This window comes from Rattus norvegicus, chromosome 2 (genome assembly GCF_021556685.1).
Source record: "Rattus norvegicus strain SHRSP/BbbUtx chromosome 2, alternate assembly SHRSP_T2T, whole genome shotgun sequence".
NCBI classification, from domain to species: domain Eukaryota; kingdom Metazoa; phylum Chordata; class Mammalia; order Rodentia; family Muridae; genus Rattus; species Rattus norvegicus.
This window is the reverse complement of record NC_141535.1, coordinates 59,893,109-59,911,340: the sequence shown is the minus strand read 5'-3', so window position 1 is coordinate 59,911,340 and position 18,232 is coordinate 59,893,109. Positions and strand designations below refer to the sequence as shown.

General features: G+C 42.4%; 1 protein-coding gene across 10 annotated transcripts in view; it reads right to left on the bottom strand.

The window, feature by feature from the left end:
• Nadk2 (NAD kinase 2, mitochondrial) overlaps nt 1–18,232 on the bottom strand; it is a 41,663-nt gene that overhangs the window by 7,361 nt on the left and 16,070 nt on the right. For 5 of the 10 annotated variants that reach the window (NM_001439818.1, XM_087628401.1, XM_087628400.1 and 2 more), the window contains 6 exon segments: nt 1,207–1,260; nt 1,379–1,434; nt 3,985–4,080; nt 8,191–8,269; nt 13,183–13,319; nt 14,317–14,400. In NM_001439818.1, coding sequence (NP_001426747.1) covers nt 1,207–1,260; nt 1,379–1,434; nt 3,985–4,080; nt 8,191–8,269; nt 13,183–13,319; nt 14,317–14,400 — 506 coding nt within the window. 10 annotated transcript variants of the gene reach the window in all.

Genomic DNA, 18,232 nt, shown 5'->3' with positions numbered 1-18,232 from the left:
CTGCCAGGGCCCCGGGATTACTTCATAGCAATGCTAGTCTGGAAAAAGCTCAACAATTAAGGTACACAGCTGCTACTAAAAGTATTATTTTTTAAATCCTTGTTAAGGTTAAAAATCCGTATTTGGTTGGGTTTTTGTTTGTTTGTTTGTTTGTTTGTTTTGGGTTTTGGTTTTGTTTTTTTTTTTTTAGATCTAACCTACAACAGAAGTAAAATAGAAAATGTGCTAGCTATGAAAGAAACTTCCAAAAAGTGGTTCTGGGAATGTTGTGACAGCGACTGCCACGGACCTGCTAGCTTCTGTAGACAGCTCAATCTGCAAAGAAGTATCCACTGAGTAAACCTTTATACAACATCAAATAAAAGTCCACCTCTGTCTTCTGGGTCCAACTTCAGCTAGGCTGGTCTGCCCTTGACGTAACATTAGTACAGATGTGTACGTAAGACACAAACCATCACAAACCAGGTGATGATCCGATTCCTGTGTGCCCTGAGGGCGGTCAGGACACTCAACACCCGCCACATCTATCTCCACTTAGTTCTCAGGATGTTCACTCTAAGTTATAGAACAGGAAACTGCAGGTGCCAATTGCCTTTCCTTGGTACCGATTTAGTGCTAATGCTAACTGACGAGCCGTGACCAAAATCCTTTAAGTCTCAAACTGAAAACAAGCAGAATCCATTTGACAGTGTTACTACCATGAAAATCAGGACCATGCCTAAGGAAAAACCTACTGGGACAGCATGAACTTAAATATTCATTTCCTATTTAAAACACATATGGATCCTATTGCCCAGAAGAACTTACAGTTGCAGTAGCGTGGCATATGGGCTGTATTTCATGGTAACACAAATAACAGTATAGAACTCCAGCTTCAGGAGAGGCAAGAGGGCTCGCAGGTAGAGATATTTCCCATTAAACTTAGTAACTTGAATTCAAAGCTACAGGAGGCAGCCATCCTCCTGCCTCCAAAAGATCAAAGAACCAAACCCTGTAAGCTGTGCTCTGACTTCCACAAGCACCATAGACGTGTGTGTTCACAAAAAATAACTAAAAATGTACCTAAAAGGAAGCCCTGCTTTATCTTTTTTAGCCACATTTAACAGGACAGTGTCACAACAGCTAATTGGGCAGCTGTCCATATACCGTTCTCTCTCAAAGCTGACAGAAATAAGCTGTCTGGAACTAATACCATGTGATACCAACCTTTTTCTACCAATTCTTTGTTCAGTGGAAGAGTCAGATTTCCTTGTCGTCTGGCTGTTGACAGGAAAGACGGGAGAAGCTTCAGTTCATTGCAAATCACACGATACGAACACATGGCAGTGCACACATAGCACACAGTAACTCGCACTATCCGAGTTGCTCCAGTACTCACCGATATTTAAAACATCTTCAACGGCCTGAGCTGCAACCCTGTTGATATTGAATGACCTGGAAAAAAGCAAGCACATAAATCTTGTTTTTGTCCTAAAAGTACACTAAAAGTGGGAAATGTATGACGTACTTAACATAGAAAGAATTCTTAAAATTCTTAAAGAACTGAGACAACTACAAATTAATGGTTAAAAACAAAAAATATATTGCTGTGGGTGTGAGGGGGAAAGTCTCCTTATTCATGATAATACAAAAGTTGCAACTAGAAAATAAACACAACAAAGATTTGAAATTAACATGTTGCTCATTTCTACAAAGAATCCTAATTTCATAAACCAGGTAAGAATTGAGGTGTGGCATCTCCAGGCTGGAAGCTGTCTTAAGAAGCTAACTGGTGCCAGTCTACAGGGTACAAATGTATCACATTAGCAGGCCTGATGAGAAGGGACAGTCACTTGCTAAGCACTGCAATTCCTATATCCTCCAGTGGGAAAATTTCTGGATGTGCAAAGACGAGCTTTCTTCAAACACTTTTCAGCCCATATACATGGTTAGAGTTCACATCTTAGCCCTCCTCACTATATAACCATGCCAGTCAAGCCTGGCTCACCCACCCCCATGGGGACAGTCCATAGTGTCCCTCCTTCTGCAGCTCAATCACCTCAGTCACCATGTCAAAGCAAGAGAGCCACAGAATGGCAGGAGCCTTCCTCCCTGAATAGCTACTAAAGGAGAGCTACTAGGAATGCCCACACTGGACTTTGATAAGTTTTTAACATATTAGACAACACTAAATCTGGGGTTTCTTCTGTTATCCTGGGGGTTTTTATACCCTGAGTCTCACATCTCTACACAATTCATACTCAAAACAAAAACAAAGATCAGGTAAACTTTTTTTCTCCATCAAGAATCATAAGACAAGATGAAGCAACAGAATCTTTATCTTTCTGGTCACGTGGTGAAACTACTAAGTGGTTTATTAAGCTCGCCCAACTCCCAACCTGAACTCAAGTTACAATATTGTGCCCTTTCTTACAGAGAATGCTGTGGAAGAAAAGGAAAGACTTGAGGAACCATTTCTAATCCTCGCTTTGGACATCAACAGATGTGCTTACCATTTTCAGTTGAAAAGGTATTTCCACGATCAGTGACACCTCTTCATTATCACACTTATGAGATGCTTAAAAACTAATTTTGCAACTTCTCAGATGATATAATTTTTGCCATTATTTATTAATCTGGGGGATGTGATGGGGGATAGGAAGTGCGCACATATTGCCACGCACATGTAAGTCAGGGAGTAACTTCCGGGAGTTCCCGTCTTCCACCATGTGAGCCCTGGGGACTAAACTCTGGTTGTGGTGAGCTTGGTCACAAGTACCTTCAGCCACTGAGCCACACCGCCAACCTGGCTCATGAACGAAATAAAACAATGCCTATAAAAACGCAGCAAACAAACGACAACAGAAGCCAACTTAGGAGTGAGGGAGTCTTACCAAGTCACCCCCAGGGCTTCAAACTATTGTCCTCTTACCTCAGCCTCTCAAGTGCTAGGATTTGAGGCTTGCCACAGCATACAGCTAAGAACTAAACTAACATGGTGTTTGTGAGAGCACCCATTTATTTAAGAAAGATCTGAATAATATATACTAGGCCCTACACCCTGCTACACACAAAACTTGAACAAGAGGAAAACAAAAACACAAGCCATCCTTTCAAACCCTTCATCAGCATGTTAGCCCAGTAACAGTGCTCTGCCAGCACTGAGAGAAGGCGCTGTAGGATGAAGGGGAGCTACTCATCGTGCTTAGGAAAGAACCCGAGCTTAATGATGACTTCCTACAGAGAACAGCACTTGAAGGCTGGACGCTTTCACCCTGGATGGAAAGTAGAGTATTCAGAAATCCAGAGCAAGAAGATGAATTGAACAAAAACAAAAGGCTAAAGGAGAACAAGGTGTGTGCTGAGAATGACAAGCAGGCTGCGGTGTCTGGAGCGCTGATGGGTAGGTACGGTGAGGGCTTGGGCATGGGGAAGAGAGGAGGACGGCCATGACCAAACTTTCCAGGGAGTCCGTGTCAGACCAGGCAGTCTGTACACACCACCGGCCATGGTTAAGGAAGAAAATGCACACTCTCTGTGTGTACAGACACAGCACTCTGCAGTTTACCACAATTACTCTGTTGGTAGTGTTTGGCTGACAGCCAGGAGGAAAGGAGGCCAGGCTCAAAGAATCGCTACCAAAAAATGATGACGCCCAGACCCGAGTGGCAGCAGCAGAAGCTGAGAAAGCTGGCAGCGATTTGGGAAGGGCAAAGACCTGGCATGGTGTGGGAGGAGAGAGCAGAGGACAGCAAAAAGAAGAGTGAGATATGGGGAGTAATGTTTTTCTTCTAGAGGCAGAGCTGGGCAGTTAGTGGCAGAGGCAAACAGTGCATGAAGACAGGGAAAAGCCTGCAGACAGGAAGATGAGCTTTGAGCGTGCAGATCACCGAAGTGCTGTCCTGCACACTGAAGGACACAGACACACCCACATAGTGTATAGAGTACATTTTGTTGCTTAAACAAGTTCACACACCTTGACAGGTAGCATTCCAAGACACTCACCAGGCCTTCGATCCTGTTCCAGTACACAAATTGAGCCCTGAACTCTTCTGCTTCTCCCATGGGCCATCATCAACTGAAATTTCATAGTAAGAAGCCCTAGGAATTGAAAACAGAAAATTGTGTTCACTGAGCTGTGTGAGGCCTTCAAAGTTCATGAAATTTAAGTAAATCAGCTTGACCAAGTCATATCTGACTTGGCAGGCATAGACATCACCATGCTAATTCCAGTCCTGATTGCATGAAAACATGAGAAGGAATCCTGTTTACTTGTCTGCATGGCTTCCTGATGTACAAACCCCTCGTCCTATCAAACTGAGTGCTCCAGACAGGGCTCGTACAGTTCTCAATCAGCGTTGCTTCTGCTCTCATGAGACCTAACGCAGTGCCTCATTTCAGAATTCAAACAACTTCATGCTTAGGTGGGTGACCTTCTTGGCACCTGTTCCTTCTATACCTAATTCTTTGTGCTAAATTCTTATTTAAGCCATGTGCTAGTGTACCATTTTAAATGGTAATGGGCTAACATAAAACTAGAATGAAATTCTTAACCAACTCTATACCAGCAGACAAAAGTCAGAAGTATAATTTCTTGAGCAATTGACATGTTTTAGAATATTCCATAAATATGAAAACAAATGAGGTTTTTGACACCAGCAAACATGACACTATTCTTTAAACACAGAGTGGGTGACAGAAAACTTCTGATATATGAAAAACCCGACTGTGTAAACTGTATCTGAAAATAATTGTGTCACTGACTAACACCGGATTGTTTCTTCAGCAAATTATGAAGTGGAAATCTTAATAAGATACAGGTTTTCAAAAGAGGTTATTAAACGCACCTGCGTACACTAACACTAGAGTAATTCATTCTGACTCCTTCAACTTCTTATCCAAGTTCCTGGTGAGTTTCATTGTCTTTATAAAGGACAACAGGCCTACGATTCACCTTTACTCTATTTCACTGGTCAATTATTTGCTTCCTCGAGAACGCACATTAGAAGCCTGTTATGCACAGACAAGGCAGCCACATTCCCAGCCATGTCTGCTACTGTGCTAGATCGAAGCAGAAGTGAGGAGTGAGAGCGGAGAGGATCAGAAGTAAGTGGGAGGGGATGATAGCCAGGTCAGAGGCGTGGAGCCCAAATGATGAGCAAATTTAGTGTCATTTTACATGCAGGCCTATTGGGATTAGTTAATTCACAGGATTTTGTTCAAGGGAAATTATTTTCAAGGCAGCAAAAAAACTCACAGTCCCTTTAGATTGGGTATATTTCTTCTTAAATTGTCCACTGCTACAGCCCAACAATAAGGCATTCTAGGTTAGAACAGACAGAAAAGAAAAAACATGGGCTTTTAAAATGTTCTTCAGTCTGAGAACATGGAAACTGAGGCAGGAAAAACCATTGCTGCCCTCCAATCTTCCAAGCAAAGCGCACAAGGTTCCGGAGCACAGTACAGCCTCGCCACAGCTCTGGGATCGGGAATAACAGGCTCGAGGAATAGTTTTGTTTCTAAATCATTATGAGATCTACACAAATTACCTGACCCTTCTGGAACTCACCGCTCTCACTGATAAACACAGCCACTTCCTCCAGCGGCTGCTGTGAGCACTAAGTAACAGAAATCAAGACACAGCCTGACCAATACCAGACGCTTACCGTGTTCATGTCCTTTCTGCCTAAGGCTCAAGTCAGAGTCTTTAAAAATAAGCCCTAATCGTCACACTGTTCAACCACCTCCAGCGTCAATCACTGCTTGCTTATCTTACTGAAGATCCAAGGAGAGCCTAAGAGCAGAAAAGCAGCAGCAGCAGACATCGCCCTAGGAGACCCCACTGACCCTCATCATCTGGTCCCAATCGCCCTCCTCTTATACAGTAAGCACCAAGTGTGCAGCCATACAGACAGCAGCTCTCTGCGGCTAGCCACACCTCCTCTAACACAGTGAAGTAACCCACAAACGGCTTCCAATAGAAACACGGGTTCAGAAAGCTTTTTAATTTAACGGATGCCATCTGGTGCCTTTCTCATCTTCTCCTCTCTCCTATAATCACAAAAATCTATTATCATCTCCATGCTGTGTGAAATTTGACATGCAGAATGAGACTAAACTTTCTGAATGGACAGATCACATTTCTTAATGTTAAAATAGTTTTTCACTTCAGTATTTTATAAATTCTCTGTAAATACTTTATTTCTTGAAACAATATTCTAAAATTTTAAATGTTTGTACTAACCTCCAAAATGTTAACATACTATTTATTACCTTCTTCATACATATCTTTGTATCACTAGTCACTTATTCATGGTATATAACAGACTCACAATATATTCTTTCCTTTCCGTTAATTTATTCACCTTACATCCCGATCACATCCCCCACAGCACATGGTATTATCACTGAATAAATAGTATATACAATAGAACAACCACAATAATTCAAAAGCACTGTTCAAATAATTCTGCCTCATTAGTCATCACCATTTTAATATAAACTAGATTTATAATAAAACCATTTACTTAGTACCAGCTGGAATGTAGAGGTCTCTTTTATGACGAGAGAGGCGAATCTCTCTCGTCATAAACTTCTTATGCAAGGATATGACTTGCGATTGGAGAACAAGCCATGATCCCTAAGTTATGACTAAAGACTCAATAACATGGCTCTCATAGAGTCGTGTGGTTCTGGTAGCAACATGATAGGTCGTGAACTCAACTCCGGCCTACAGCTAATTATACAATCTATAAAATGGGAAAACTAAGCGTAATGTACTACAGTGGGACTGACTTTATTTCATGGTGGTTATTTTACAGGCAGTAACCAGGGTGTTTTAAAGATTGGGGAAAATACTGGTATTTCAAAAAACACATTTATCAGTAATAAAGTATACACTATGTTTTTACATTAAATTAATTTGCTAGCAATAGTTCTATTTGTGCATGTGCGTGCACTACTGTGAATTAAACCTAGAGATTCAGTCATGCAAGGCAAGCACTCTGCCACGGAGATTATCTCCAGCCCTTAATAAAGGCATTAACCTTGAACTGTCAATACACGTGCATATGGTTACATTAAACACGGAACTACTACATAGCAGGGTCAGAAACACCTTAGCTGAAGCTTGTTCAGTAAACGTCACGCAGACATAAGGTAAGGGATGTCCTGCAACAAACCCACTCAGACCAGTCCAAAGTATTAGGCCACAAGTGACAAGAGTGAGTGAGACTAAGGAATATTAATTGTATAAGCACAACAGCGAAATGGAATATATGATTCATAATAGGATCCCATAGATAAAAGAGCAAAGCAAATTAGCTTTAAAAACATCAACAAGTAGAGACATTTTTCTCCTCTTGTGCATGTGTCTTTATGTGAGAGAAAAGGGGAAGAGATATATGTGTTCTAAGACAAAATTTTGTCTTAAGTATGAGTGTGTGTGTGTGTCTGTGTGTGTGTGTGTGAGAGAGAGAGAGAAAGAGAGAGAGAAAGTATGTATACATGTATATGAGTGTATGTGTGCGAGTGTGCATGTGCACGAGTATGTGTGTATGTGTGTGTGTGCATGTGCACGAGTGTGTATGTGTGTGAGTGTATGTATGTATGTGAGAGAGTGTGTGCATGTGCACGAGTGTATATGTGTGTGTGAGAGTGTATGTATGTGTGTGTGAGAGAGAGTATGTGCATGTGCACATGTATGTATGTAAGAGAGGTTGTCACTCTGTTGTGAGGGGGAGAGGACAAGAAAGTGAAGAGGGAGGGTGGAGAGAGCCAGGAGGAGGACAGGTTCTCACTGTGGCCCAAGCCATGGCCGTGGGTTCTAACAAGACTGCTGAGCCTCCTGAGCAGCTGGGGTATAGGAATGTACAGCTACACTCAGTTTTAGAAGAGAAATTTTAGTACAAACTCCCCAGGATATGTGTGAATCACTACAAACGTATGCCTAGCGTCAGGCTCCCGGGCCTTTCGACTCATCACTCTGATAAAGACCCCGGAGAGCAGTACAGTGAGGACTGGGGAACTGTTGAATTTCAAGTGTCACCAACGTTTCTCATAGAACATCCTATTTCCACAGTTATCAGTATGTATTATGGCTTTGGAAATAATTTATTAAATAATCAATTCCTACTACTTATATCATTACTTCTATAAGCCAGGTTGTAGAAATTACTGAGTTCCACATTCATATCATGAGCTACAAGGTACCTGGATGACAGGCTCTCCCCAATGAAGACTTCATTGAGCGCTCTCACCGGCAGAAGCTGAGGTCCTGAAGCCTCGGATCCTGCAGTAGAAGGTGAGAGAGCTGAGAGATTTCCTTGAATTTCATAAAAAGTTCATAAAACTCCAGCGCTTTAAAACCACTATATTCTTTACTATAACTAACACAAATATCTTGAATTGCTCGGGAGAGAAAACCTAAGTCACCCAGCCTATAGCAACAAATCAAACTTCTCCAAAATACACTTTAATTCTTCTCAAAGTACTGCGACGTTTTACCTGGAAAGCATTAGAGAAGGAGCAGACTAAGCACCTGAAAGGAAGCATACCTCCCATTTAGTTCACAATCACCTGCGTGGCTCATGCTGGCGACCCACCAAGAAAGATCCGGGAATGTCAGAAGCTACACCCACAAAGTCTCGCTAACATGACTGCGAACCTGAACTGAGCAGGGACAACTACAGACACTCCAAGGTGAATGAGGAAAAGCCCACAAAGCCACAACCCTCCACAGAGAACTATAGGCCTCCAGGGTGCTAAGAGCAAAGGACTCAGCCAGGGACGAGCACAGAGCTGGCTATCCAACGCCAAGGAAGCTGCCAAAAATCACATGCCAGTAGCATGCAGACTGAGCAGGTCATATCAGGCATTCGCACTGATATACATATACACATATATGCACATAACAACCACTGATGAAAAATGAAGCCATGAATTTGAAAGGTAACAAGGAAGGGGGAGAAATGAGGGTGTGGAGAAAGGAAAGGAAAACTGTTCTAATCCTCCAACAGAAAAAAATTTAAGGAAAGAAAAGAAAGGGGAGGGGAGAAGGAACGAAGGAAGGAAGGAAGGAAGGAAGGAAGGAAGGAAGGAAGGAAGGAAGGAAGGAAGGAAGGAAGGAAGGAAAGAAGGAAGGAAGGAAGGTAGGTAGGTAGGTAAATAGCAGTGGTTTTTTAATTGGAAAAACCTCAAAAATATTTTTAGAAATGTCAACATTAGACACCTTCCTTTGAGATCTGTAAAGATCCCATCTTAACCTACACCATTAAGTAATATTCTCCATCGCTGCAATAGAAAACCCTGCAAGCACTTTCAATATCAGGGAAATTATGATCTTGTCACCTTTAAAGAGGTCCCTGTACTTTTTGTCCTTTATCATTTTTCAACTGGAAATGCCAGCCCCATCCCCTACCCCCATGTCACCAGCAGGACTGGAGTCAAGTGTCTCCCATAGGGTAAGCATAATAGCAAAAGCTTACTTGTCCCTTCCTTACACACTTGCCCTGAGTCAACACTTCCTGAGTCCATCCCAGTCATGGTGGGCAGCCTCCAGGCTCTAGTCACCCTGCCACCCAGTATTCACTCTCCCACTACGTCACAGCAGAAGAGGGTTATATGGCTTGGCCGCAACACAGATGCTGATCCTGCACCTACCTAACCTGAGCCTAGGTTACAAAAGACATTGCACTTCTATCTCGCTATGTGTGAGTCTGCCCTCCCCTCAGCTCACTCACTGCGGGGTAAGCCTTCCGATACCACAGGAGAAACAGCAAGTGACTTCTCAGTGCCATTCTGCTTGACAGCCCAAGTCCCGGAATACGGGACCACAGCACCGCACCTGCCCAGGAGCCATACTCAGAAGATTCTGTGTTAAACTAAATTTCATTTGCATTCAAGGCTATAATTCACTTTAACCTTTAACACTATCCCAATTTGCTTTGAGACATCTCATATCAGACAGTTTGACAAATGTACAACAGTAAAAGTGTATTGTTTATTTTCCTTAAACAAATCATTAATGGGATTTTTAAAATCTTCATCCCCATGGATTCTCCACAAATGTTCAACAGCACATACTCAACAAATATTATTAGCAAATGAACCCTTGCCATCCAGGTAGTTTCTTTTATATGGACCCCATTCCATAGCATGTGGGCTTTTTAGGAGTTTGTTCTGTTTTGAACACAGGGTGCGTGGTCTGAACAGGTATGGCCCCCACTGACTCATGAGTTTGAATGGTTGGCCCACTGGGAGTGGTACTATAAGTATCTGTGGCCTTGTTGGAGGAAGTGCATCACTGTGGGGGCCGGCTTTGAGGTCTCCTATGTTCAAGGTGTGCCCAGTGGACACACAGTCTCCTTCTGCTGCCTTTGGATCAAGATGTAGAGCCCTCAGCTCCTTGTGCAGCACCAAGTCTGCCTCCATTCTGCCATGTTTCCCGCCACGATGATAACGGACTAACTGAACTGTAAGACAGGTGTTCCAACGGTGTAACAAATGTTGGGGACTGTCCGGGCAGTCAGCTGTCTCTGTCATTTCTGTACTTTTAGTAGCTGTGTCTTTGTGCTTCCTGCATACTCAGGTAATATTTAATTCCCTCTCAGATCTCTGATGGGGGTTGAAGACAGTTATAGTCTCATAATTAAACCTAAATGGTTTAGCATTAAAGATATTCTAGATTTGAAAAGTTGGCTTTAGGATGGGAATACAAGTTAAAATAGAAAATGATTTAAGTACAGAACTGTAAACTCATTGAGATAAAATAGATAAGTACCTCATCTAAGTTACAAAATAAAGACTGGACTTTTAAAGTTAATTCATAATAATTTTCTTAATTGTTTCAGAGTAGCCCCTACTATGCATTCTTGTTACTATAATAAAAGAGTTCCTAACTGGACAAAGAGGGGAATGTGGTGGGTTAGCCTAACACTGCTTGTATTCTCACACTTATTTTGGGTCCCAAGTCAGGTTCCCCAGAGACAGGAGAGTCCACATGTAGATGCTGAGTGACCCTGCCCCCAAATAATTTCTGATTAATAAATAAAGATGCCAACAGCCAATAACTGGGCAGAAGAGACAGAGGTGGGGTTTAGGTTTCACAGGTTTGGGGTGGAAGAAGTGGGTTAGGAGTGAAAACGTGGCCCTGTGAGCTGTCCGACTGGAGTTAAGAGCAGCCCAGATGAAACATAATAACTACTAAGTAATAATTGGAATAGGAATCAATAGGAAAGGAGAGTCTAACAGCATGGAGGGTAGGTATCTGCCCATCTCCTGTGCTGCTTAAGGCTTATTAAAATATAAAGGCTGGGTGTTTTTTTATTGGGAATTCAATGACCAAGGCTGGGTAGAAAACCCAGGCCAGAACTTAATTTCCACAGCATGGAAATTAATTAATTGCTTTCCTTTATAAGAGTGGCTCTGGTTGTGATTGTCTTCTTGGCAATAGTAACCCTAACTAAGACAGACACAGGGTCTCTCTTTTATACAGCTCTGGCATTCCTGGGAATCACTTTGTAGAAGATCTTAAACTCAAACTCAAAGAGATCCGACTGCCTCTGCCTCCCAAGTGTTTGAAAATAATAATTACTAAGAAATATAATTAAAACTTAAAAAGAAAACAAATCTGCGTATCTTCCCCTTTATTTTTTTTTTCCCGGAACTGGGGACCGAACCCAGGGCCTTGCGCTCGCTAGGCAAGCGCTCTACCACTGAGCTAAATCCCCAACCCCGCTACCTTCCCCTTTAAAGGTGAACTGGTAATAAAAATAAATCCTTTTTTAAAACATGTAACAAGAATAACCTAGGCAAGGACGGGTTACACTAGATGCGGCAAAAATGTCAGTAGCTTAAAGTTGCACCATTGAAGTTCAAAGATGTAAAGGGCTTTCTTTTAGTCTCCTTCTAAACTGAAAAGCTCATTTATCAAATAGAATCTCAAGCCTCTTTCTGTATTTAAAACTCAAATGAAAGTTTTCTAGGCAGTATTTCCTGCTAACATAAAGAGAATGTAAGGTAGACATCAAACAACACCTTGAAATGGCTCTCAGGATCCTTGGAAACTCACCTACTAAAGCTAAGTCCTATCCAAAACCCCTCTAAAGCAGCCCCTTGGACAGTCCCCTCCGTGCTGTTAAATGTAGCCATGACGGTAGTGACTGTAGTGATGGCAGTGACTGATGCTGCTGCTGACACACAGTGCTGACTCCACATCCTTCACACCAGAGCAGCACCAGCCGTCCCAGCCCTCTCTGGAAATCCTGCTCACTCTACTTATGCACATTCTGTTTAGAAATTTACTGGCCCTAAACTCTGAGACATTTTCTTATATTTTTACTTTCCATTCCCAGTTGGACCATCAGTCAGAAGTTCATCTGGATCCTGAGCCTGACTAAGTGTGAATAGTTCATTTCTAGTACGATCCCTGTACAGCTTTTCACATCTCTGTGAAGATGTAACTATTGATGGAAAGCGACAGTTCGCTATCTTTTGAAGATACATATGTTTTTCATGGTGTGGCGTGCTTGCAAGTGTGTAAGAATCTCTGATGCAGGTGAGCAGGTGTGTGTGCAGGTGCAAGTGCACATGTATGTGTGTGTGTTTATATATACATATATATAAACATGTAAGCTTTACAGTTACGGAAAGCAATAAAAAAATGACAAAAGAAAACAATAAATTAGAGCAAAGTTTCAACCCTCTCAGAAAATGTTGCAAGTTCCCATATGCCAGGATTCTCCTTAATCTACTTCAAACAGAAACCTCAAAGACGGGATGCAAAATTTTCCACCAAGAAAAGTTCTATTCGACATCTACAGTAAATACACTTAAATCACAGAGAGCAAGAGAGAAGTACACAGAACAGCAGACGCACACACTGATGAGAGCTCCTGCAGACCAGTTCATCCCGTTTCTACTGCTTCCCTGTGGACTTTAAAGGTCTTTCCCTAAGTGTCCAGCCGGGGACTGATAATCCATCCCTAAGCAACCAGTTCTCAAACCTGTCCTACAGACAGTTCCTCTTAAAACATGTTCTACTTTTTAGATTATAGGAACAACAACAACAATAACCACAACAAAATTAAGCCAGCAAAAAGTATCTTCTTAAGAGTTATGAGTGGCACTAAAAGCAAATTAAATGTAAATCAGTGCTTCAAAACTTAGAAATCAAGCAGTGCCCACTGCAGGCTGACCACCTACTTTCATCGTCCACTCTTTCGATGTTAAAGGCTCGGCTGTGCTGATTCAAGCTCAGCTGCTGTTCGTGGAGGTCCACGGGACTGGGGTTGATGCCGGTCCCTTCCAGATATAACCTGATCCGCTGCCTCCATAACCACCTGAAAGTGAAGAAAAGTTACAGTTAAATCAAACACCCTGAGGGAAGGATTAGACACTATGATGGTCTCAGCAAACAGAAAGATGTATATGAGAAGCTAATTAATGGTTCTACATCCTTAATACCAGCACTAGAGAGGCAGAGGCTGCCAGAAGTCTGTGAGTTTGAAGCCGGCCTAGTCTACATAGCTAGTTCCAGGACAGCCAGACCTACATAGTGAGACCCTGCCAAAGAACAAAAGGAGCTACTTATTCCACGGAGACTTACAGCACAAGCCTAAAGCCCACGGGTCCCTGCTGAAGACGTGTGTGGATATCGACATCTCTTTCCAGTTGTTGGTAATGTCTAATAAGCTTATATAAAAACTACAAGGTAATCTGAATTAACTCTTAATGGTAACGATTAAAGCATAAGAGCCAGACATAAGCATGTGTTTGCTCAGCAGAATCTATTAGAGAAGGCAAACAGTACCCCGTTACGGTGAAGGTATGAGATCAAAGTCCCCCAAAATTTCAAAATGGTGTGTTTTTAAGAAGAAAAAAAAGAGTTTAAGAAGCTGCTTAAACTCTTCACAGTGAAGACAAAGACACTCGGCCTGGCTTGATTAAACACACAATCCTCCAGTCATTACTACATCAAAGTACAGATATGAAACTGACCCTTCAATTTTACCAAGCAGTTTTACTATCTCTCCTAAACGCTAACAACATGTGTGTGTGAGCACTAAGACTAAGGAAAAGTGGGGTAAGGTCACTCTCGCTGAAGGACTACAATCTTCATTTGCAATTATAGGTCAAGTAACATTTGTCACCCTCTCTCTACTTTGTTTTAACTGGAAAACGAAGGTAAGGAGAGGCCTGTGACTGCCCCTGGAACTTTTACAGCTGCGTTTGTTAACTATGAAGTGCCCCATTTCCTGCCTGTCCGATCTTTGAACAATGTCAGCAGCGCACATTAATTTATTAAAGACTCAAATGCGAAGAATAAGAATGTCCTACCTGAACTCACCACGAGAGAACTTCTGTAAGGCTTCGGGGAAGGAATGTGTGTATCGCACAGGCAGACATAAGTGACCTTCAGACCTGGGACGTTCAGGCAGCACAATGGGCAGAGGAGAGGGGCATGGGAGAAAAGAGTCAGGCATCACTAAACTCCAGACTTCAGAGTCCAGTTCTTCTGCATTTCAACCCTACAGTTCATTTCTGCCATGAACTGTCTGTTCTTTCAGTAACAACAATAAAAAAGACTCCACAACCAGCCTTCATACGTCAGAATTACACCAATCTTTCCACACTGTGATGAAACTAAAAATAACAAAACTCTGCTGCCAATCACCCTGTCAGCTCCCCCAGTGGTAGAGTGGGGTCCTCTAGATCACTTAGCTGTTAACGTCAGGTAAGTCACGTCAGCATTGCTTCCTTATTTGTCAAAGTGTGAGAAGCCAGTGAAGAATCAAACTGTGAGATGTGTGAAATCCAACCCAGAGCCCTCTGGAGCACATAGTGTATCCGTCAACAAAAGACTTGAGAAAGCCCTTGGAAAAAGAGTGGAAAGATCAACTTCAAGAAACTCAGGTTACTGCAGAAGACAAATTAAAATGAATACTTCAAAAGGTGGAGACAGCCCTGCAGTTCAGAGTATGTAACCACTCTTAGGTCAGTTCCCGCACCCACGCACGACGGTTCATAACCATCTGTAATTCTCATTCCATGGGACCTGATACCCATTTCTGATTAGGATGGCCGTCAATTCACATGAATCTATCCCACACAGACACACAGTCACATATACATAATTGAAAGTAAATAAAACCTATAAATCAAAGTTATTGAAAATTACAAATGGTAAGATTCCTTTTAAGTTGCTACAGTGACAAGATGCGACTCCTAGTGCTACCCAGAAAACTTCACTATCGTCGTCAATCCTGTGGTGCTCTAGTCAGGAAGGAACGGCTGAGAGCAGTCTGAATAATAAATTAATAAATTATAAAATGTAAATCAATGAGTAGAGAAAGTTTTATCAAGAACAGTTAATAAATTTCTCCATCTACAGGAATTAATAACAGAATAAGACCTCATTTTTAAAATTTTGTTGTCAAAGTATCTCAGGCTGCTTACAACTCCAGGTGCTAAGATCACAAGCCTGGATCATTTAACATTTCTATAGCCCCTAATACTGTACACAGTGTTTACTACAGAAACGGTAACACAGTCCCCTTAGGTCAAGCTCCAGTGTAAACTACTGTCTACAGAAGCTTACCCTCTCTCATGAGGTCATACGCCCAGACGTCAGCTTGGGCTCTGGGTATCGGAAGCCTGATGAGATCTACTTCCAAGAATGCTTACGGCTGACAAGCTAATGCCAGCTACAAGCAGATCTGTGTTTCTCTGATGTGAGCCTTTCCTCACAGGGTACTTACTACAGTGATCTCAGTATCATGGTAAGTGACCAGCTAATGAGCAATCCACACAGAAGCTACAATGTGGGCTTAGAATTTTCAGTGTCTCACCAAGTTCACTGGCCTCCCTGGACAGCTCAGAGAGAAAGTGGAGAGCAGGAACAAAGCCACAGAGGGTGGGACTATTAGGATGCTAAGGGAGGCATTCAATGCTACGTGGCATTCAAAGTCTAATCATTTACCAAGCTCAGTAGTCTGAGCAGAAGACAGAAGAGACCCACTGAAAGATATTTTTAATTCAGATACACCCATGGGAGCCATCCTAAAGTGGACGTTCTGCCACAGATGAAGGCCTTAAATGCCAGCAGCCCTCGGTGACCTCTTTGACCTCATGACAACGTATAAATATAGCTTTCCTTTTTCTCTATTTTCTCTTTCAAACAATAAATCTTAGAAGTTCTTGGTTTTGTCATCTTGCCTCCATGGGCAGATCTAAGGCTTCACAGTTCAAAATCTGACAGGTTAATGACTTAAAGCCACTTTTTTTAAAAGAAAATATAACTCAACCATAAAATTACTTAACAGCCTCTTATCTTAATGCTATTAAAAACAGGCTATTAAGAATTTCTAAAACCCACACACATCAACACTAAAGTCGAAGGTTAATTACTAAACTAATGATCTCACGTACTCATAGAACATTAATGTAGCTAGGTTGAAGTCCTAGGTCTACTCCCTAAGATCTTTTAATTACATTCATTGTTTGAAAGTTTCCTGAATACTATGTGTAAAACTATGTGAATGTTAGTGAAATTAAGATACAAGGTCCTATACCCAAAGACTTAACAGTGTAAGAGAGCAGGAAGCTGCTGGCTGAGTGCTGTCTGTGTAGGGAAGCAGCCAAGGCAGCCGCAGTAGGGCGCAGCAGAACATTTCATGCTCTATCTGGAGGGAACAGCCATGGGTAGGCTTGGCAGAAGAGGAAAAGCGTGAAAACCATGCGGGCCCTCTGGAGAGCTCGCTCACTCACTCCTTCGCAGCCCCCGCAGCCTCCTATGTCAACAAAGTGTCCCTGAGTGAGTCAACCACCACGGTGTGAACAGATGCTCCCGTAGTCAGTAGTCACAGTTCACACCGAGCCGAATCTTGAGAGATTCTGGGCGAACTCTAAATCCACACATGCATTTTTTCCCAACTGAAGAATATCTAGCTCCTGGGGATGTATGAGGGCAGATGAGACTGGAAGAACAGATGGCCGAGCGCGTGCTAACTAAGACGTGCGCAGTGCGTCCTCAGGGTCAGAGGGGAGCTGGAAAGATTTTAATTAAGGAGCAACTATAATTAGACTTGCACTTTATAAAAAGACCGTGAGTTACATCACAGCTTGTGTGTACAAGGTCCCCCACAGGCTTCTACGTCTGAACACTTGTTCACTGAAATATTTTCAACAACAGCAGTGTTTGGCGGCAGTGACCAAGCGTGATGCAACCACTCTACTGGGCTTGGAGCAGAAGGGGTGCATAGCCCCAGCTCTAACTCAAAAGCACCGGAGCGCTGATGGCTTCTGGGGAAAGCAGGAACCGTTTTCAATCAGTGTGTGGCTCCTGGTAGGCCAACCACACCGCAATGGAAAGGCCCACACTCAAGCATATGGACAGCACAGATTGAATTAAATACGTTATTAAAAAAAAAAAGATGAGCAGTTGTGAAAGGATAGGGTGGGGAGGTAGAGGTAGATCTGGGAAGAGCTAAGGCAAATATGGTAAAATCCACAGTATAAAATTCTCAAGGAATTAATTTAAAATATTTTGAGAGGTAGAATCAATGGATGGTTCCTAGAATGTATTACCCTTGTGATGAAGGACTAAGGAGGAGGCAGAAGAGGGAAGCAGTGACCGCCTGTTCACAGTCGCTTGAACATCTAATGAAAAGCCAGTTTGCTAGAACAACAAACAGAAAAGAGGGATTAGGGCTGGAGAGATGGCTCAGCAGTTAAGAGCCCCGACTGCTCTTCCAGAGGTCCTGAGTTCAATTCCCAGCAACCACATGGTGGCTCACAACCATCTGTAAAGAGGTCCGATGCCCTCTTCTGGTGTATCTGAAGACAGATATAGTGTACTTATATATAATAAATGAATAAATCTTAAAAAAAAAAAAAAAGAAAAGAAAAGAAAAGAGGGATTAGGGCAGAAAATAGTCAGGAACCAGGAAATAATGAGTCTTGTGACTCAGTGAAGGTGACCACCTATGGACCAGTTTCCTGCGATGAAGGATCTATATGCTAAAATAAAACCATCCAAGGGAAGGCAGGCCGAGGCGGCCATGCTCACAGTGGAGAATCAGACTTCCTCGGGTGGGATGGGTCTATAAGGCTTTGAGGTGGTATGAAATGACAGTGACTGCAGTGGGCACACTAGGGAGGAGGATAGAAGCAGAGGAAGCTCTAGACAATGAAGGGCAAAATGACCTCAACCATAATCTGTGAAAACAGCACTACAGACCAAGGACCAAAACTG